Raw genomic sequence first — 20469 nt, 5'->3', positions numbered from 1 at the left:
CTCTCCCTCTGCTCTCCCTCTGCTCTCCCTCTGCTCTCCCTCTGCTCTCCCTCTGCTCTCCCTCTGCTCTCCCTCTGCTCTCCCTCTGCTCTCCCTCTGCTCTCCCTCTGCTCTCCCTCTGCTCTCCTCTGCTCTCCCTCTGCTCTCCCTCTGCTCTCCCTCTGCTCTCCCTCTGCTCTCCCTCTGCTCTCCCTCTGCTCTCCCTCTGCTCTCCCTCTGCTCTCCCTCTGCTCTCCCTCTGCTCTCCCTCTGCTCTCCCTCTGCTCTCCCTCTGCTCTCCCTCTGCTCTCCCTCTGCTCTCCCTCTGCTCTCCCTCTGCTCTCCCTCTGCTCTCCCTCTGCTCATGCAGAGGCAGCAGAAAGTACAGGGCGCCGCGGATTGCTAGCCGCCAAGGCTAGCTAAACTGGCCGGCCCTCTGCGGCCCTCCACTCTCCCTATGCTAATGCAGAGGCAGCAGAAAGTAGAGGGCGCCGCGGATTGCTAGCCGCCAAGGCTAGCTAAACTGGCTGGCTCTCTGCTCTCCCTATGCTAATGCAGAGGCAGCAGAAAGTAGAGGGCGCCGCGGATTACTAGCCGCCAAGGCTAGCTAAACTGGCCGGCCCTCTGCTCTCCCTATGCTAATGCAGAGGCAGCAGAAAGTAGAGGGCGCCGCGGATTGCTAGCTGCTAAGGCTAGCTAAACTGGCCGGCCCTCCGCTCTCCCTATGCTAATGCAGAGGCAGCAGAAAGTAGAGGGCTCCGCGGATTGCTAGCCGCCAAGGCTAGCTAAACTGGCCGGCTCTCCCTATGCTAATGCAGAGGCAGCAGAAAGTAGAGGGCGCTGCGGATTGCTAGCCGCCAAGGCTAGCTAAACTGGCCGGCCCTCTGCAGCCCTCCACTCTCCCTATGCTAATGCAGAGGCAGCAGAAAGTACAGGGCGCCGCGGATTGCTAGCCGCCAAGGCTAGCTAAACTGGCCGGCCCTCTGCAGCCCTCCACTCTCCCTATGCTAATGCAGAGGCAGCAGAAAGTAGAGGGCGCCGCGGATTGCTAGCCGCCAAGGCTAGCTAGACTGGCTGGCCCTCCGCTCTCCCTATGCTAATGCAGAGGCAGCAGAAAGTAGAGGGCGCCGCGGATTACTAGCCGCCAAGGCTAGCTAAACTGGCCGGCCCTCCGCTCTCCCTATGCTAATGCAGAGGCAGCAGAAAGTAGAGGGCGCCGCGGATTACTAGCCGCCAAGGCTAGCTAAACTGGCCGGCCCTCCGCTCTCCCTATGCTAATGCAGAGGCAGCAGAAAGTAGAGGGCGCCGCGGATTGCTAGCCGCCAAGGCTAGCTAAACTGGCCGGCCTCCGCTCTCCTATGCTAATGCAGAGGCAGCAGAAAGTAGAGGGCGCCGCGGATTGCTAGCCGCCAAGGCTAGCTAAACTGGCCGGCCCTCTGCTCTCCCTATGCTAATGCAGAGGCAGCAGAAAGTAGAGGGCGCCGCGGATTGCTAGCCCAAGGCTAGCTAAACTGGCCGGCCCTCTGCTTTCCCTATGCTAATGCAGAGGCAGCAGAAAGTAGAGGCGCCCGATTGCTAGCCGCCAAGGCTAGCTAAACTGGCCGGCCCTCCTCTCCCTATGCTAATGCAGAGGCAGCAGAAAGTAGAGGGCGCTGCGGATTGCTAGCCGCCAAGGCTAGCTAAACTGGCCGGCCCTCTGCAGCCCTCCACTCTCCCTATGCTAATGCAGAGGCAGCAGAAAGTAGAGGGCGCCGCGGATTGCTAGCCGCCAAGGCTAGCTAAACTGGCCGGCCCTCCGCTCTCCCTATGCTAATGCAGAGGCAGCAGAAAGTAGAGGGCGCCGCGGATTGCTAGCCGCCAAGGCTAGCTAAACTGGCCGGCCCTCTGCGGCTCTCCCTATGCTAATTGCAATGGCAGGGCCAGAAAGTAGAGGGCGCCGCGGATTGCTAGCCGCCAAGGCTAGCTAAACTGGCCGCGCCTCCGCTCTCCATAATACTAATGCAGAGGCAGCAGAAAGTAGAGGGCGCTGCGGATTGCTACCCGCCAAGGCTAGCTACAACTGGCTGGCCCTCTGCTCTCCCTATGCTAATGCAAGGCAGGACGAAAAGTAAGAGGGCGCCGCGGATTGCTAGCCGCCAAGGCAAGTGTAGAAATACAGGAGGTCTTGGCCGGAGGTGCTCGGGGCCCAATTATTAACATTGCTGGCCTTGTCGTACTCAAAGCAAGCTGCTTTTGAGGGGCATTCTATCCTGGGCAAGCTCGGTCTTAAACTGGAACATTTCCTTTAATTAAGCTCGTGAGTGTTCTTCAATATCACATGCCCATCGGCCGAGCATTCATCCCTAGTCATTTTTCTAAAACTGTCTTTCATCGTGCAGGTGATCTTGGAAGACTGTTTGCCAGCCAAAAAATTAAACTAGCAGAATGGACATATACATGTCACCTTTGATGGAGAAGGAGTTTCCGCAGCTTTCTGAGCATCTTGGAGGCGAATTCGGGAGATCCTCGTCTGAGTGGGTTCAAAATTTTCCCACACATTACGGATGAAGTCTTTTTGGTGGTTAAGTCGTACTCCCCTTTTGTGCCACTCAAAGAGATAGAGTCGGTACTTGGTAGGTACTGCAAAAAACTTTCTTTTGTAGGTAAAATCCTGAATGAACTTGGAATATGGACTTCGAAATACAGGTTTAAAGCTATTTTCAAAGAGGGTATGTTTCCGCCGGCGAGATTTCGTTTGGGTACGGTAAACATTGACTGTTTTTTCAGTGGTATGCCAGATTTTTGCAGGAGGTGCCGGCAGTACGGGCATATAGCAGACGGATGTTCGCTGTGCCAAGGCTGTGGTAAGGCTGGCCATGAAATAACAAACTGTTCTTCCCCAAAGAAATTTAATTTTTGTTTCCAGGAAGGTCATTTGTATGCAACCTGAAAGGTTGCTCTGAGGAGACTGTGGCTATTCCGGGTAAGTCTTCTGTTCAGGCTGAATCTGCTTCTAAACCCCATGAAGAGGAGGATATCACTGATCAAGCTTCACAAAGTGGGCCTAAAGTAAAGCGTTCAAAAGAAAAGAAAGAGAGAGATAAAGAAAAGAAAAGAAGGAAGGAGACCCCGGATGTAAGTCCTTCTGGTGATTCATTAGATTCTTTTCTTGATTCTATTTCCAGGGGTGAAAGACTTTACGAGTCGTATAAAGATAAAACAAATAAAGAAATTTCAGAGATTTTGGAGGCATGGTCAGACGAAGAAGAATTTCAAGGTATACATGAGTGTATTAGTAAGACTCCTGAAAAGAAGGATGTTAGGGCTGCAGTTTTGAGCCATATTAGGGAATTTAAGTAAATTTTAAATAAAATAAAAATTGGTTACAGTGATGTTGTAAAAGTGATTGGTGGTTATTCACTATGAAGCTTTTATTACTGATTGAAACCTTACTGAGTCAGAGGTGCCCAGGGACATCGCCCCTTGGCCTTGTAGCATCGGCTATCAGCCTTAAGCTACATGCTGCTTTTGGGGGGCCTTCTACCCTGGGCAACGGGAAGTGATCACCTTTCACTGCAGTGATAACCCTGACCTTGGGGGGAAACTGCGAGTGTTCTTCGAGATGGCAGCGAAAGATGACGTCGTTCCTGTTTTCGTCCGAGTGAAGAATTCAGTGAGAGTCATTGCAGCCGATCCTTTGAACGTGGAGAAGAACTTGATCTACGTCGTTCAAGTGATATTGGAGGAGTTCGGGAGAGTCTCCAAGAACGAAATTCTTGCGATCCAGGACTATCCGAGGAGAGGCATCTATGATGTTACTTTTGAAGGAGAAGGTGTTTTTCATAGCTTCGTGAGAATCCTGGAGGAGAATCCGGCTGATCCGCGGTTAAGCGGATTTAAAGTTTTTCCGCATTTTGCAGAGGAGGAGATCTTTTTGGTGGTTAAAACGTATTCACCATTTGTGCCTCTTAAAGAGATCGAAACGGTTCTGGGAAGGTATTGTAAAAAGTTGACCTTCGGAGGTAAGATTTTGAATGAGCTGGGAATATGGACCTCAAAATATAGGTTCAAAGCCGTTCTTGAAAAAGGTATGTACCCACCAGCGAGGTTTCGATTGGGAACTGTTAACATTGATTGTTTTTTCAGTGGAATGCCGGAATTTTGCAGAAGATGTAAGCAGTATGGACATCTGGCAGATGGATGTGTCCTATGCCAGAACTGCGGTAAGACTGGTCATGAATTTAAAAGTTGTCCTTTACCAAGGAAATGTAATTTTTGTTTTCAAGGAAGGACATTTGTATGCAGCTTGCCCAAAAAGGAAAGATAAACCGGAGGAGGTTGATGTGACCGTGGGTAAGTCATTAATGCAGGTTGAGATGGCCCCTATTTTTCATAATGAAGAGGAGCCCACAGACCAAGCATCACAAAGTGAGTTTAAGGTTAAAAGAGCAAAGGAAAAGAAAAGAGAAGAAAAGAAAAGGAAAAAAGAGGAAACAGGTGTAAGTTCTTCTGCTGAATCTGTTGATTTTGGTCTTATTAAAACTCTCTCTAGAGGAGAGAAGCTTTACTGTTTCTATAAAGATAAGTCGTATGATGAACTTATGGAGGCCTTGGATACTTGGCCGGATGCAGAGGAGCAGCAAGATATATTAAAGAAATGTGTTATAGGTCGAGCGGATAGAGAAGTAAAAAGAGTGGTGTTAAAGTATTTCAGAGATTTAATGTAAAAACTTTTTAAATTTAAAAAATTTTCAAAAAAATTAAATAAATGAGAAAATATGGTTTCGAGTGATGCTGTGAAGTGATTGGTAGTTTACTACTTTATCGCTTTATTACTGAGTTGAAACCCTAATGCAGAGGCAGCAGAAAGTAGAGGGCGCCGCGGATTGCTAGCCGCTAAGGCTAGCTAAACTGGGCGGCCCTCTGCGGTCCTCCGCTCTCCTAATGCTAATGCAGAGGCAGCAGAAAGTAGAGAGTGAAGCGGATTGCTAGCCGCCAAGGCTAGCTAAACTGGCCGGCCCTCTGCGGCCCTCCACTCTCCCTATGCTAATGCAGAGGCAGCAGAACGTAGAGGGATCCGCGGATTGCTAGCCGCCAAGGCTAGCTAAACTGGCCGGCCCTCTGCAGCCATCTGCTATCCCTATGCTAATGCAGAGGAAGCAGAAAGTAGAGGGCGCTGCGGATTGCTAGCCGCCAGGGCTAGCTGAACTGGCAGTCTCTCTGCGGCCCTCCGCTCTCCCTATGCTAATGCAGAGGCAGCAAAAAGTAGAGGGCGCCGCGGATTGCTAGCTGCCAAGGCTAGCTAAACTGGCCGGCCCTCCGCTCTCCCTATGCTAATGCAGAGGCAGCAGAAAGTAAAGGGCGCCGCTGATTGCTAGCCACTAAGGCTAGCTAAACTGGCCGGCCCTATGCTCTCCCTATGCTCTCCCTATGCTCTCCCTATGCTCTCCCTATGCTCTCCCTATGCTCTCCCTATGCTCTCCCTATGCTCTCCCTATGCTCTCCCTATGCTCTCCCTATGCTCTCCCTATGCTCTCCCTATGCTCTCCCTATGCTCTCGCAGAGGCAGCAGAAAGTGGAGGGCTCTGCGGATTTCTAGCCGCCAAGGCTAGCTAAACTGGCCGGCCCTCTGCGACCCTCCTCTCCCTATGCTAATGCAGAGGCAGCAGAACGTAGAGGGCGACGCGGATTGCTAGCCGCCAAGGCTAGATAAACTGGCCGGCCCTCCGCTCTCCCTATGCTAATGCAGAGGCAGCAGATAGTAGAGGGCGCCACGGATTGCTAGCCGCCAAGGCTAGCTAAACTGGCCGGCCCTCTGCTCTCACTATGCTAATGCAGAGGCAGCAGAAAGTAGAGGGCGCCATGGATTGCTAGCCGCCAAGGCTAGCTAAACTGGCTGGCCCTCCACTCTCCCTATGCTAATGCAGAGGCAGCAGAAAGTAGTGGGCGCCGCGGATTGCTAGCCGCCAAGGCTAGCTAAACTGGCCGGCCCTCCGCTCTCCCTATGCTAATGCAGAGTCAGCAGAAAGTAGAGGGCGCCGCGGATTGCTAGCCGCCAAGGCTAGCTAAACTGGCCGGCTCTCCCTATGCTAATGCAGAGTCAGCAGAAAGTAGAGGGCGCCGCGAATTGCTAGCCGCCAAGGCTCTCCCTATGCTCTCCCTATGCTCTCCCTATGCTCTCCCTATGCTCTCCCTATGCTCTCCCTATGCTCTCCCTATGCTCTCCCTATGCTCTCCCTATGCTCTCCCTATGCTCTCCCTATGCTCTCCCTATGCTCTCCCTATGCTCTCCCTATGCTCTCCCTATGCTCTCGCAGAGGCAGCAGAAAGTGGAGGGCTCTGCGGATTTCTAGCCGCCAAGGCTAGCTAAACTGGCCGGCCCTCTGCGACCCTCCTCTCCCTATGCTAATGCAGAGGCAGCAGAACGTAGAGGGCGACGCGGATTGCTAGCCGCCAAGGCTAGATAAACTGGCCGGCCCTCCGCTCTCCCTATGCTAATGCAGAGGCAGCAGATAGTAGAGGGCGCCACGGATTGCTAGCCGCCAAGGCTAGCTAAACTGGCCGGCCCTCTGCTCTCACTATGCTAATGCAGAGGCAGCAGAAAGTAGAGGGCGCCATGGATTGCTAGCCGCCAAGGCTAGCTAAACTGGCTGGCCCTCCACTCTCCCTATGCTAATGCAGAGGCAGCAGAAAGTAGAGGGCGCCGCGGATTGCTAGCCGCCAAGGCTAGCTAAACTGGCCGGCCCTCCGCTCTCCCTATGCTAATGCAGAGTCAGCAGAAAGTAGAGGGCGCCGCGAATTGCTAGCCGCCAAGGCTAGCTAAACTGGCCGGCTCTCCCTATGCTAATGCAGAGGCAGCAGAAAGTAGAGGGCGCCGCGGATTGCTAGCCGCCAAGGCTAGCTAAACTGGCCGGCCCTCTGCGGCTCTCCCTATGCTAATGCAGAGGCAGCAGAAAGTAGAGGGCGCCGCGGATTGCTAGCCGCCAAGGCTAGCTAAACTGGCCGGCCCTCTGCTCTCCCTATGCGATCGCTTCTCGGCCTTTTGGCTCAGATCAAGTGTAGTGTCTGAGTCATTGGGTGCCCGGAGACATTGCCCCTTGGCCTTGTGGCATCGGCTATTAGCCTTAAGCCACATGCTGCTTTTGGGGGGCTTTCTATTCCGGGCAACGGGAGGCGATCACCCTGCACTACAGTGATAACCCTTGAGCTGTGGGGGAAGCTGTGAGTGTGTCGAGATGGCTGCGGAAGATGATGCAGTACCGATGTTCGTCCGTGTCAAGCATTCGGTGAGAGTCATTGCAGCGGATCCGGAGAATTTGGAGAAGAACCTGACCTACGTTGTTCGTGTGATTTTGGAGGATTTCGGAAGAGTCTCGAGGAGAGAGATCTTAGCGATCCAGGATTATCCGAAAAGGGGAGTCTACGATGTCACCTTCGATGGCGAGGGTGTATACCGGAGCTTCCTGGGAATCCTGGAAAAGTCTTCATCCGATCCCCGTCTAGATGGTTTTAAGGTTCTGCCGCATTTTACGGAGGAGGTTTTTTTGGTGGTAAAGCCGTATTCTCCATTCGTACCTCTTAAGGAAATAGAGGTTGTTTTGGGTAGGTACTGTGAAAAACTTGTTTTTGCAGGGAAGATTTTGAACGAACTTGGAATCTGGACTTGTAAGTATAAGTTCAAAGTGATCTTCCGGAAAGGTACCTTCCCTCCTTCAAGGTTCCGTCTGGGAACAGTGAACGTGGACTGCTTCTTCAAAGGAATGCCCGACTTTTGTAAGAAGTGTCGACAGTATGGTCATACGATTGATGGTTGCTTATGGTGTCAAAATTGTGGTAAGGAAGGGCACGAAGGTAAGTCCTGTTCCTTGCCAAAAAGATGTAATCTGTGTTTACAGGAAGGACACCTTTATGTGAAATGCCCTCAAAGGAAAGAGGAATCTGCTGAAGTTCTGTCAGAGATGGGTGAGTTGCCTATACCAGTTGATGTACCCCCTAGGTCTTCTGGTGAGGAGGTTGTGGCTGGTGATGATTCGCAAGAAGGACCTGCTATAAAGCGCAAAAAGGAGAAAAAGGAAAAAAAGGAGAAGATAAAGAAACCGGAGAATCTTGATGTAAGTTCTGAGTCTAGTAGTTCTACTAATGTGCATTCTCCTACCAGGGGTGAGAAACTCTACAAGTACTTCAGATGTAAGTCCGACGAGGCTCTCCAAGAAGCTTTAAGGGACTGGCCGTGTGCAGAAGAATATGAAGAGATGGTGGAAACGTGCATTAAAGGCTTTTCAGATGATATTGCTAGATTTAGATTGTTGAATTATTTAAGAGAATTAAAGTAAAAAAATTTTTTTTTTTTTTTTTTAAAAATTACAAAAAAAGAAATATAATAAAGAAAAAATATCTTGGTTTCTAATGATGCTGTAGAGTGGGTTGACTGATTTATCTGTTGATTCATTTTATTACTGAGTTGAAACCTTATGCTAATGCAGAGGCAGCAGAAAGTAGAGGGCGCCGCGGATTGCTAGCCGCTAAGGCTAGCTAACCTGGCCGGCTCTCCCTATGCTAATGCAGAGGCAGCAGAAAGTAGAGGGCGCCGCGGATTGCTACCCACCAAGGCTAGCTAAACTGGCCGGCGGTCTACGGCCCTCCGCTCTCCCTATGCTAATGCAGAGGCAGCAGAAAGTAGAGGGCGCCGCGGATTGCTAGCCGCCAAGGCTAGCTAAACTGGCCGGCTCTCCCTATGCTAATGCAGAGGCAGCAGAAAGTAGAGGGCGCCGCGGACTGTTAGCCGCCAAAGCTAGCTAAACTGGCCGGCCCTCTGCGGCCCTCCACTCTCCCTATGCTAATGCAGAGGCAGCAGAAAGTAGAGGGCGCCGCGGATTGCTAGCCGCCAAGGCTAGCTAAACTTGCCGGCCCTCCGCTCTCCCTATGCTAATGCAGAGGCAGCAGAAAGTAGTGGGCGCTGCGGATTGCTAGCCACCAAGGCTAGCTAAACTGGCCGGCCCTCCGCTCTCCCTATGCTAATGCAGAGGCAGCAGATAGTAGAGGGCGCCGCGGATTGCTAGCCGCCAAGGCTAGCTAAACTGGCCGGCCCTCTGCTCTCACTATGCTAATGCAGAGGCAGCAGAAAGTAGAGGGCGCCACGGATTGCTAGCCGCCAAGGCTAGCTAAACTGTCCGGCCCTCCGCTCTCCCTATGCTAATGCAGAGGCAGCAGAAAGTAGAGGGCGCCATGGATTGCTAGCTGCCAAGGCTAGCTAAACTGGCCGGCCCTCCGCTCTCCCTATGCTAATGCAGAGGCAGCAGAAAGTAGAGGGCGCCGCGGATTGCTAGCCGCCAAGGCTAGCTAAACTGGCCGGCCCTCTGCGGCTCTCCCTATGCTAATGCAGAGGCAGAAGAAAGTAGAGGGCGCCGCGGATTACTAGCCGCCAAGGCTAGCTAAACTGGCCGGCCCTCTGCGGCTCTCCCTATGCTAATGCAGAGGCAGCAGAAAGTAGAGGGATCCGCGGATTGCTAGCCGCCAAGGCTAACTAAACTGTCCGGCCCTCCGCTCTTCCTATGCTAATGCAGGGGCAGCAGAAAGTAGAGGGCGCCGCGGATTGCTACCCGCCAAGGCTAGCTAAACTGGCCGGCGGTCTGCGGCCCTCCGCTCTCCCTATGCTAATGCAGAGGCAGCAGAAAGTAGAGGGCGCCGCGGATTGCTAGCCGCTAAGGCTAGCTAAACTGGCCGGCTCTCCCTATGCTAATGCAGAGGCAGCAGAAAGTAGAGGGCGCCAAGGATTGCTAGCCGCCAAGGCTAGCTAAACTTGCCGGCCCTCCGCTCTCCCTATGCTAATGCAGAGGCAGCAGAAAGTAGTGGGCGCCGCGGATTGCTAGCCACCAAGGCTAGATAAACTGGCCCGCTCTCCGCTCTCCGCTCTCCGCTCTCCGCTCTCCGCTCTCCGCTCTCCGCTCTCCGCTCTCCGCTCTCCGCTCTCCGCTCTCCGCTCTCCGCTCTCCGCTCTCCGCTCTCCGCTCTCCGCTCTCCGCTCTCCGCTCTCCGCTCTCCGCTCTCCCTATGCTAATGCAGAGGCAGCAGAAAGTAGAGGGCGCCGCAGATTGCTAGCCGCCAAGGCTAGCTAAACTGGCCGGCCCTCTGCGGCCCTCTGCGGCCCTCCGCTCTCCCTATGCTAATGCAGAGGCAGCAGAAAGTAGAGGGCGCCGTGGATTGCTAGCCGCCAAGGCTAGCTAAACTGGCCGGCCCTCCGCTCTCCCTATGCTAATGCAGAGGCAGCAGAAAGTAGAGGGCGCCGCGGATTGCTAGCCGCCAAGGCTAGCTAAACTGGCCGGCCCTCCGCTCTCCCTATGCTAATGCAGAGGCAGCAGAAAGTAGAGGGCGCCGCCGATTGCTAGCTGCTAAGACTAGCTAAACTGGCCGGCCCTCCGCTCTCCCTATGCTAATGCAGAGGCAGCAGAAATTAGAGGGCGCCGTGGATTGCTAGCCGCCAAGGCTAGCTAAACTGGCCGGCCCTCTGCGGCCCTCCTCTCTCCCTATGCTAATGCAGAGGCAGCAGAAAGTAGTGGGCGCTGCGGATTGCTAGCCACCAAGGCTAGATAAACTGGCCCGCTCTCCGCTCTCCGCTCTCCGCTCTCCGCTCTCCGCTCTCCGCTCTCCGCTCTCCGCTCTCCGCTCTCCGCTCTCCGCTCTCCGCTCTCCGCTCTCCGCTCTCCGCTCTCCGCTCTCCGCTCTCCCTATGCTAATGCAGAGGCAGCAGAAAGTAGAGGGCGCCGCAGATTGCTAGCCGCCAAGGCTAGCTAAACTGGCCGGCCCTCTGCGGCCCTCTGCGGCCCTCTGCGGCCCTCTGCGGCCCTCTGCGGCCCTCTGCGGCCCTCCGCTCTCCCTATGCTAATGCAGAGGCAGCAGAAAGTAGAGGGCGCCGTGGATTGCTAGCCGCCAAGGCTAGCTAAACTGGCCGGCCCTCCGCTCTCCCTATGCTAATGCAGAGGCAGCAGAAAGTAGAGGGTGCCGCGGATTGCTAGCCGCCAAGGCTAGCTAAACTGGCAGGCCCTCCGCTCTCCCTATGCTAATGCAGAGGCAGCAGAAAGTAGAGGGCGCCGCCGATTGCTAGCTGCTAAGACTAGCTAAACTGGCCGGCCCTCCGCTCTCCCTACGCTAATGCAGAGGCAGCAGAAATTAGAGGGCGCCGTGGATTGCTAGCCGCCAAGGCTAGCTGAACTGGCCGGCCCTCCGCGGCCCTCCGCGGCCCTCCGCTCTCCCTATGCTAATGCAGAGGCAGCAGAAAGTAGAGGGCGCCGCGGATTGCTAGCCACCAAGGCTAGCTAAACTGGCCGGCCCTCTGTGGCCCTCCACTCCACTCCCCTCCGCTCTCCCTATGCTAATGCAGAGGCAGCAGAAAGTAGAGGGCGCCGCGGATTGCTAGCCGCCAAGGCTAGCTAAACTGGCTGGCCCTCTGCTCTCCCTATGCTAATGCAGAGGCAGCAGAAAGTAGAGGGCGCCGCGGATTGTTAGCCGCCAAGGCTAGCTAAACTGGCTGGCCCTCTGCTCTCCCTATGCTAATACAGAGGCAGCAGAAAGTACAGGGCGCCGCGGATTGCTAGCCACCAAGGCTAGCTAAACTGGCCGGCCCTTCGCTCTCCCTATGCTAATGCAGAGGCAGCAGAAAGTAGAGGGCGCCGCGGATTGCTAGCCGCCAAGGCTAGCTAAACTGGCCGGCCCTCTGCGGCCCTCCTCTCTCCCTATGCTAATGCAGAGGCAGCAGAAAGTAGCGGGCGCCGTGGATTGCTAGCCACCAAGGCTAGCTAAACTGGCCGGCCCTCTGTGGCCCTCCCCTCCCCTCCCCTCCCTCCCCTCCCTCCCCTCCCCTCCCCTCCCCTCCCCTCCCCTCCGCTCCCCCTATGCTAATGCAGAGGCAGCAGAAAGTAGAGGGCGCCGCGGATTGCTAGCCGCCAAGGCTAGCTAAACTGGCTGGCCCTCTGCTCTCCCTATGCTAATGCAGAGGCAGCAGAAAGTACAGGGCGCCGCGGATTGCTAGCCACCAAGGCTAGCTAAACTGGCCGGCCCTTCGCTCTCCCTATGCTAATGCAGAGGCAGCAGAAAGTAGAGGGCACCGCGGATTGCTAGCCGCCAAGGCTAGCTAAACTGGCTGGCCCTCTGTGGCCCTCCTCTCTCCCTATGCTAATGCAGAGGCAGCAGAAAGTAGCGGGCGCTGCGGATTGCTAGCCACCAAGGCTAGCTCAACTGGCCGGCTCTCCCTATGCTAATGCAGAGGCAGCAGAAAGTAGAGGGCGCCGTGGATTGCTAGCTGCCAAGGCTAGCTAAACTGGGCGGCCCTATGCTCTCCCTATGCTCTCCCTATGCTCTCCCTATGCTCTCCCTATGCTCTCCCTATGCTCTCCCTATGCTCTCCCTATGCTCTCCCTATGCTCTCCCTATGCTCTCCCTGCCCCTATGCTCTCCCTATGCTCTCCCTATGCTCTCCCTATGCTAATGCAGAGGCTGCAGAAAGTAGAGGGCGCCGCGGATTGCTAGCCGCCAAGGCTAGCTAAACTGGCCGGCCCTCTGCGGCCCTCCTCTCTCCCTATGCTAATGCAGAGGCAGCAGAAAGTAGCGGGCGCTGCGGATTGCTAGCCACCAAGGCTAGCTCAACTGGCCGGCTCTCCCTATGCTAATGCAGAGGCAGCAGAAAGTAGAGGGCGCCGTGGATTGCTAGCTGCCAAGGCTAGCTAAACTGGGCGGCCCTATGCTCTCCCTATGCTCTCCCTATGCTCTCCCTATGCTCTCCCTATGCTCTCCCTATGCTCTCCCTATGCTCTCCCTATGCTCTCCCTATGCTCTCCCTATGCTCTCCCTATGCTCTCCCTATGCTCTCCCTATGCTCTCCCTATGCTCTCCCTATGCTCTCCCTATGCTCTCCCTATGCTCTTGCAGAGGCAGCAGAAAGTAGAGGGCGCCGCGGATTGCTAGCCAGTGATCGCTTCTCGGCCTTTTGGCGAAGATCTTATGAGTATCTGAGTCATTGGGTGCCAAGAAACGTGACCCTCGGCCTTTAGGCATCGGCAATTAATTGTCTTAAGCCTAATGCTGCTATTGGGGGTTCACCTTTTTCTTGGCAACGGGTGGCGATCACCCTCCACTGCGGCGTGATCCCTATTCTGAGGGGGAAACTGTGAGTGCTTTGGATTACGATGGAAATCGCTGAGGAGACCGTTCCAGCTTTTGCTCGAGTGAGGAACTCGGTGCGCATCATCGTTGAAGACGCGACAACAAAAGAGAGCAAGTTGCTGCATGTCGTGAATACCATCCTGGGAGATTTCGGCCATGTAAGAAAAGGCGAAATTTTGGCAATCCAGGATTATCCGAAAAGGCGGATTTACGATGTGACCTTTGTCGGAGAAGGTGTGTTTTCTAGCTTCTGGAAAATTTATTCAGAAAATCGTGAAGATATTCGTCTTCGGGGATATAAGGTTATCCCACATTTTGCTCGAGAGGAAATTCTACTGGTGGTAAAGTCCTATTCACCCTTTGTAATTCGGAAAGAGATAGAGGTGGTGTTGAATAGGTTTTGTGAAAAAGTGGAGTTCGTGGGAAAAGTTCTTAATGAACTCGGTATTTGGACCTCTAAGTTCAAGTACAAAGTTAAATTCAAGAAAGGTTTGTACCCTCCGGCACGTTTTCGTTTAGGAAATATAAATTTGGATGTCTTTTTTCCTGAAATGCCAGTTTTTTGCAAAAAGTGCCGTTCTTATGGTCATACAGCGGAAAACTGTAATTTGTGCTCCAATTGTGGTGAAGATACACATATGACCAAAAATTGTGTCCTTCAAAAGAGGTGTAACTTGTGTTTTCAAATGGGGCATTTATATGCAGGTTGTCCACAAAGAGAGAAAGTGGAAAGTCAAAAATCTGTTCATGAGGATCTTAGTGCTTCTCCTAATCTTGAAGTTTTTGCTGATCCGGTGTTAAGTTTTGTTTTACAGGATAAAACTACTGAGGAAAAACGAGAAGAAAAGGAAAACTTACCTGATGTTGAAATGGAGAGTGAATCAGGTCAGGTGGGAAAAGTATTGGAATTTTTGTCTGATTTTGATCTTAGTGCTTCTCCGAATTTGCAATTTCTTGAAGAGAATTTATCGGAGTCCTTAAGTCCCGTGAGTGAGGAAGGGCATCTTCATGTGACTGGTGAGGAGAGTCCTGCAGGTAAAATGTCGCAGGAAGGGCTCACGGTAAAGAGAAAGACTGGTTTTGAGTCTCTTTCCAGAGGAGAGAAATTGTATAGATCTTACAAAGGGAAGTCCATTCAAGAGCTAAAGGAAGTTCTAAGTGATTGGTCAGATGAGGAAGAATATGGTAAATTAGGCAAATATTTCGAAGAAATTCCTAATAAGAAAGAAGCTCGGAAAAAGATTTTGAGGTACATTAAGAATCTAAAGTGACTCTTTTAAAATTAGAAAATATATATATATAAAAATAATAAAATGATTGGTTTCTATGATTATGTAAAGTGATTGGTGGTTTTCCTACTGTATTGCTTTATTACTGATTGAAACCTTACTGAGTCAGAGGTGCCCAGGAACATTGCCCCTTGGCCTTGTAGCATCGGCTATCAGCCTTAAGCTACATGCTGCTTTTGGGGGGCATTCTATCCTGGGCAACGGGAGGCGATCACCTCATCGCTACAGCGGTAACCCTTATCGAAGGGAGAAACTGTGAGCGGCTCTACGATGGCGGCGAAGGAAGAATCGGTTCCTGTCTTTGTCCGAGTCAAGAACACGGTCCGAATCCTAGCGGCTGATCCTTTGAATCTGGAGAAGAACCTGGCTTTCATCGTGCAGGTGATCTTGGAGGAATTCGGCAGGGTATCCAGGAGGGAGATCCTTGTGATACAAGATTATCCGAAGAAGGGGATATACGATGTCACCTTTGATGGAGAAGGAGTTTTCCGCAGCTTTCTGAGCATCTTGGAGGCGAATTCGGGAGATCGTCGTCTGAGTGGGTTCAAAATTTTCCCACACATTACGGATGAAGTCTTTTTGGTGGTTAAGTCGTACTCCCCTTTTGTGCCACTCAAGGAGATAGAGTCGGTACTTGGTAGGTACTGCAAAAAACTTTCTTTTGTAGGTAAAATCCTGAATGAACTTGGAATATGGACTTCGAAATACAGGTTTAAAGCTATTTTCAAAGAGGGTTTGTTTCCGCCGGCGAGATTTCGTTTGGGTACGGTAAACATTGACTGTTTTTTCAGTGGTATGCCAGATTTTTGCAGGAGGTGCCGGCAGTACGGGCATATAGCAGACGGATGTTCGCTGTGCCAAGGCTGTGGTAAGGCTGGCCATGAAATAACAAACTGTTCTTCCCCAAAGAAATGTAATTTTTGTTTCCAGGAAGGTCATTTGTATGCAACCTGTCCAACAAGAAAGGTAAGCTCTGAGGAGACTGTGGCTATTCCGGGTAAGTCTTCTGTTCAGGCTGAATCTGCTTCTAAACCCCATGAAGAGGAGGATATCACTGATCAAGCTTCACAAAGTGGGCCTAAAGTAAAGCGTTCACAAGTTGGGCCCGCGGTGAAGCGTAAAAAGGAAAAAAGAAAGAAAGAGAAAAAGAAAAAGCCGGAAGATATTGATGTAAGTTCATCTATGGAATCTGTTGAATCTGTTTCTTTGCAATCCCTTTCTAGAGAAGGACAAACCGAATAAAGAGATCCAGGAGTTCATATTTGAATTATCAGATGACGACGAGATTGAAATGATAAATAAGTGCATCAGGAACACTGAGAATAAAAATACCAGAGGTGAATTATTGCAGATCATGAAAAGTTTAAAACGAATTTTAATATATATACAAAAAAATAATAAAAGTTAAATGTGGTTTCAGATGATGCTGTAGAGTAATTTGGTGGATTTTATCTGCTACGTTGCTTTATTACTGAGCGAAACCCCCTAATGCAGAGGCAGCAGAAAGTAGAGGGCGCCGCGGATTGCTAGCCGCCAAGGCTAGCTAAACTGGCCGGCCCTCTGCTCTCCCTATGCTAATGCAGAGGCAGCAGAAAGTAGAGGGCACCGCGGATTGCTAGCCGCTAAGGCTAGCTAAACTGGCCGACCCTCTGTGGCCCTCCGCTCTCCCTATGCTAATGCAGAGGCAGCAGAAAGTAGAGGGCGCCGCGGATTGCTAGCCGCCAAGGCTAGATAAACTGGCCGGCCCTCCGCTCTCCCTATGCTAATGCAGAGGCAGCAGAAAGTAGAGGGCGCCGCGGATTGCTAGCCACCAAGACTAGCTATACTGGCCGGCCCTCCGCTCTCCCTATGCTATGATGATGAGAGATGAGAGAAGAGAGATGATGAGAGAGTGCCGCAGAGGGTCGCTCAGGATAGGTAGCCTTGCCAGCTAGGAATCCTCAGCATCCTCTACTTTCTGCTGCCTCTGCATTAGCGAGAGATGAGAGATGAGAGATGAGAGATGAGAGATGAGAGATGAGAGATGAGAGATGAGAGATGAGAGATGAGAGATGAGAGATGAGAGATGAGAGATGAGAGATGATGATGAGAGAGTGCCGCAGAGGGTCGCTCAGGCTAGGTAGCCTTGCCAGCTAGGAATCCTCAGCATCTTCTACTTTCTGCTGCCCCTGCATTAGCATAGGGAGAGAGGGCCGCACAGGCTAGCAATTCTCAGCGTCCTCTACTTTCTGCTGCCTCTGCATTAGCATAGGATGAGAGATGAGATGAGAGATGAGATGAGATGAGATGAGAGATGAGGAGAGATGAGAGATGAGATGAGAGATGAGATGAGATGAGAGATGAGATGAGATGAGAGATGAGATGAGAGATGAGATGAGATGAGGAGAGATGAGAGAGTGCCGCAGAGGGTAGCTAAGGCTAGGTAGCCTTGCCAGCTAGCAATCCTCAGCGTCCTCTACTTTCTGCTGCCTCTGCATTAGCATAGGGAGAGAGGGCCGCACAGGCTAGGTAGCCTTGCCGGTCTAGCAATCCTCAGCGTCCTCTACTTTCTGCTTCCTCTGCATTAGCATAGGGTGAGAGATGAGAAAGATGAGAGAAGAAGATGAGAGAAGAAGATGAGAGAAGAAGATGAGAGAAGAAGATGAGAGAAGAAGATGAGAGAAGAAGATGAGAGAAGAAGATGAGAGAAGAAGATGAGAGTGCAGCAGAGAGTCGCTCAGGCTAGGTAGCCTTGCCAGCTAGCAATCCTCAGCGTCCTCTACTTTCTGCTGCCTGTGCATTAGCATAGGGAGAGAGGGCCGCACAGGCCAGCAATTCTCAGCGTCCTCTACTTTCTGCTGCCTCTGCATTAGCATAGGGAGAGAGGGCCGCACAGGCTAGCAATTCTCAGTGTCCTCTACTTTCTGCTTCCTCTGCATTAGCATAGTGAGAGATGTGAGAGATGTGAGAGATGTGAGAGATGTGAGAGATGTGAGAGATATGAGAGATGATATGAGAGATGATATGAGAGATATGAGAGATATGAGAGATATGAGAGATATGAGAGATATGAGAGATATGAGAGATATGAGAGATATGAGAGATATGAGAGATATGAGAGATATGAGAGATATGAGAGATATGAGAGATATGAGAGATATGGGAGATATGAGAGAGTGCCGCAGAAGGTCGCTCAGGCTAGGTAGCCTTGCCAGCTAGCAATCCTCAGTGTCCTCTACTTTCTGCTGCCTCTGCATTAGCATAGGGAGAGAGGGCCGCACAGGCTAGGTAGCCTTGCCGGCTAGCAATCCTCAGCATCCTCAGCATCCTCAGCATCCTCAGCATCCTCAGCATCCTCAGCATCCTCAGCATCCTCAGCATCCTCAGCATCCTCAGCATCCTCAGCATCCTCAGCATCCTCAGCATCCTCAGCATCCTCAGCATCCTCAGCATCCTCAGCATCCTCAGCATCCTCAGCATCCTCAGCATCCTCAGCATCCTCAGCATCCTCAGCATCCTCAGCATCCTCAGCATCCTCAGCATTCTACTTTCTACTTCCTCTGCATTAGCATAGGGAGAGAGGGCTGCAAAGGCTAGCAATTCTCAGCGTCCTCTACTTTCTGCTTCCTCTGCATTAGCATAGGGAGAGAGGGCCGCACAGGCTAGCTAGCAATCCTCAGCATCCTCTACTTTCTGCTGCCTCTGCATTAGCATAGCGAGAGAGAGGGCCAAACAGGCTAGCAATGCTCAGCTCCCTCTACTTTCTGCTTCCTCTGCATTCGCATAGGGAGAGAGGGCCGCACAGGCTAGCAATTCTCAGCGTCCTCTACTTTCTGCTGCCTCTGCATTAGCATAGGGAGAGGGATGGGATGGGATGAGATGAGAGATGAGAGATGAGAGATGAGGAGAGATGAGGAGAGATGAGGAGAGATGAGGAGAGATGAGGAGAGATGAGGAGAGATGAGGAGAGATGAGGAGAGATGAGGAGAGATGAGGAGAGATGAGGAGAGATGAGGAGAGATGAGGAGAGATGAGGAGAGATGAGGAGAGATGAGGAGAGATGAGGAGAGATGAGGAGAGATGAGGAGAGATGAGGAGAGATGAGGAGAGATGAGGAGAGAGCCGCAAAGGGTCGCTCAGGCTAGGTAGCCTTGCCAGCTAGGAATCCTCAGCATCCTCTACTTTCTGCCTCCTCTGCATTAGGATAGGGTGAGATGAGATGAGATGAGATGATGAGATGAGATGAGATGAGATGAGATGAGATGAGATGATGAGATGAGATGAGATGAGATGAGATGAGATGAGATGAGATGAGATGAAGAGGGTCGCTCAGGCTAGGTAGCCTTGCCAGCTAGCAATCCTCAGCGTCCTCTAATTTCTGCTGCCTCTGCATTAGCATAGGGAGAGAGAGCTGCACAGGCTAACAATCCTCAGAACCCTCTACTTTCTGCTTCCTCTGCATTAGCATAGGGAGAGAAGGCCGCACAGGCTAGCAATCCTCAGCATCCTCTACTTTCTGCTGCCTCTGCATTAGCATTGGGAGAGAGGTTCGCACAGGCTAGCTAGCCTTGCTGGCTAGCAATGCTCAGCACCTTCTACTTTCTGCATTAGCATAGGGAGAGAGGGCCGCACAGGCTAGCAATTCTCAGCGTCCTCTACTTTCTGCTGCCTCTGCATTAACATAGGGAGAGAGATGAGATGATGGAGATGATGGAGATGATGGAGATGATGGAGATGATGGAGATGATGGAGATGATGGAGATGATGGAGATGATGGAGATGATGGAGATGATGAGAGATGGCCGCAGAGGGTAGCTAACGCTAGGTAGCTTTGCCAGCTAGCAATCCTAAGCGTCCTCTACTTTCTGCTGCCTCTGCATTAGCATAGGGAGAGAGGGCCGCACAGGCTAAGTAGCCTTGCCGGCTAGCAATCCTCAGAACCCTCTACTTTCTGCTTCCTCTGCATTAGCATAGGGAGAGAGAGCCGCACAGGCTAACAATCCTCAGCACCCTCTACTTTCTGCTTCCTCTGCATTAGCATAGGGAGAGAAGGCCGCACAGGCTAGCAATCCTCAGCATCCTCTACTTTCTGCTGCCTCTGCATTAGCATAGGGAGAGAGGTTCGCACAGGCTAGCTAGCCTTGCCGGCTAGCAATGCTCAGCACCTTCTACTTTCTGCATTAGCATAGGGAGAGAGGGCCGCACAGGCTAGCAATTCTCAGCGTCCTCTACTTTCTGCTGCCTCTGCATTAGCATAGGGAGAGAGATGAGAGATGAGAGATGAGAGATGAGAGATGAGAGATGAGAGATGAGAGATGAGAGATGAGAGATGAGAGATGAGAGATGAGAGATGAGAGATGAGAGATGAGAGATGAGAGATGAGAGATGAGAGAGTGCCGCAGAGGGTAGCTAACGCTAGGTAGCTTTGCCAGCTAGCAATCCTAAGCGTCCTCTACTTTCTGCTGCCTCTGCATTAGCATAGGGAGAGAGGACCGCACAGGCTAGGTAGCCTTGCCGGCTAGCAATCCTCAGAACCCTCTACTTTCTGCTGCCTCTGCATTAGCATAGGGAGAGAGGGCCGCACAGGCTAGCAATCCTCAGCACCCTCTACTTTCTGCTTCCTCTGCATTAGCATAGGGAGAGAGGGCCGCACAGGCTAGCAATCCTCAGCATCCTCTACTTTATGCTGCCCCTGCATCAGCATAGGGAGAGAGGTTCGCACAGGCTAGCTAGCCTTGCCGGCTAGCAATGCTCAGCACCTTCTACTTTCTGCATTAGCATAGGGAGAGAGGGCCGCACAGGCTAGCAATTCTCAGCGTCCTCTACTTTCTGCTGCCTCTGCATTAGCATAGGGAGAGAGATGAGAGAGATGAGAGAGGATGAGAGAGGATGAGAGAGGATGAGAGAGGATGAGAGAGGATGAGAGAGGATGAGAGAGGATGAGAGAGGATGAGAGAGGATGAGAGAGGATGAGAGAGGATGAGAGATGATGAGAGATGATGAGGTTTCGATCAGAAATAAAGTAACTAGCAGAAATAAACTCCACAGTATAACTTTACTTCATCATTTTAAACCTGTATACTTATTT

The 20469-nt window shown here is 51.9% G+C and overlaps 1 protein-coding gene and 1 pseudogene across 1 annotated transcript; both read left to right on the top strand.

The window, feature by feature from the left end:
* The first annotated feature begins 2450 nt into the window (after nucleotides 1-2450).
* Nucleotides 2451-4810, top strand: LOC105945811 (annotated as a pseudogene).
* An 8630-nt stretch (nucleotides 4811-13440) lies between these two features.
* LOC108645355 lies at nucleotides 13441-17955 on the top strand. The gene is made up of 4 exons (XM_031903524.1): nucleotides 13441-15519; nucleotides 15626-15704; nucleotides 17324-17569; nucleotides 17715-17955. The coding sequence occupies exons 1-4, from the start codon at nucleotides 14673-14675 to the stop codon at nucleotides 17953-17955; spliced, it is 1413 nt and encodes a 470-aa protein (XP_031759384.1). The 5' UTR covers nucleotides 13441-14672.
* The last annotated feature ends 2514 nt before the right edge of the window (nucleotides 17956-20469 follow it).

The sequence above is a fragment of the Xenopus tropicalis genome, chromosome 6 (assembly GCF_000004195.4).
Source record: "Xenopus tropicalis strain Nigerian chromosome 6, UCB_Xtro_10.0, whole genome shotgun sequence".
In the NCBI taxonomy this organism is placed as follows: Eukaryota; Metazoa; Chordata; class Amphibia; order Anura; family Pipidae; genus Xenopus; species Xenopus tropicalis.
Note: the sequence above shows the minus strand (reverse complement) of the source record. Positions and strands in the feature narration are given on the sequence as shown.

What these genes read in the sequence shown, in the direction of transcription:
- LOC108645355 (XM_031903524.1), top strand. Translation starts at nt 14,673, where the DNA reads ATGGCGGCGAAGGAAGAATCGGTTCCTGTCTTTGTCCGAGTCAAGAAC. An exon ending in AGTTGGGCCCGCGGTGAAGC is followed by an intron (nt 15,520 to 15,625) that starts GTAAAAAGGAAA and finishes ATCCCTTTCTAG; the next exon opens with AGAAGGACAAACCGAATAAA. An exon ending in GAGATTGAAATGATAAATAA is followed by an intron (nt 15,705 to 17,323) that starts GTGCATCAGGAA and finishes CCTCTGCATTAG; the next exon opens with CATAGTGAGAGATGTGAGAG.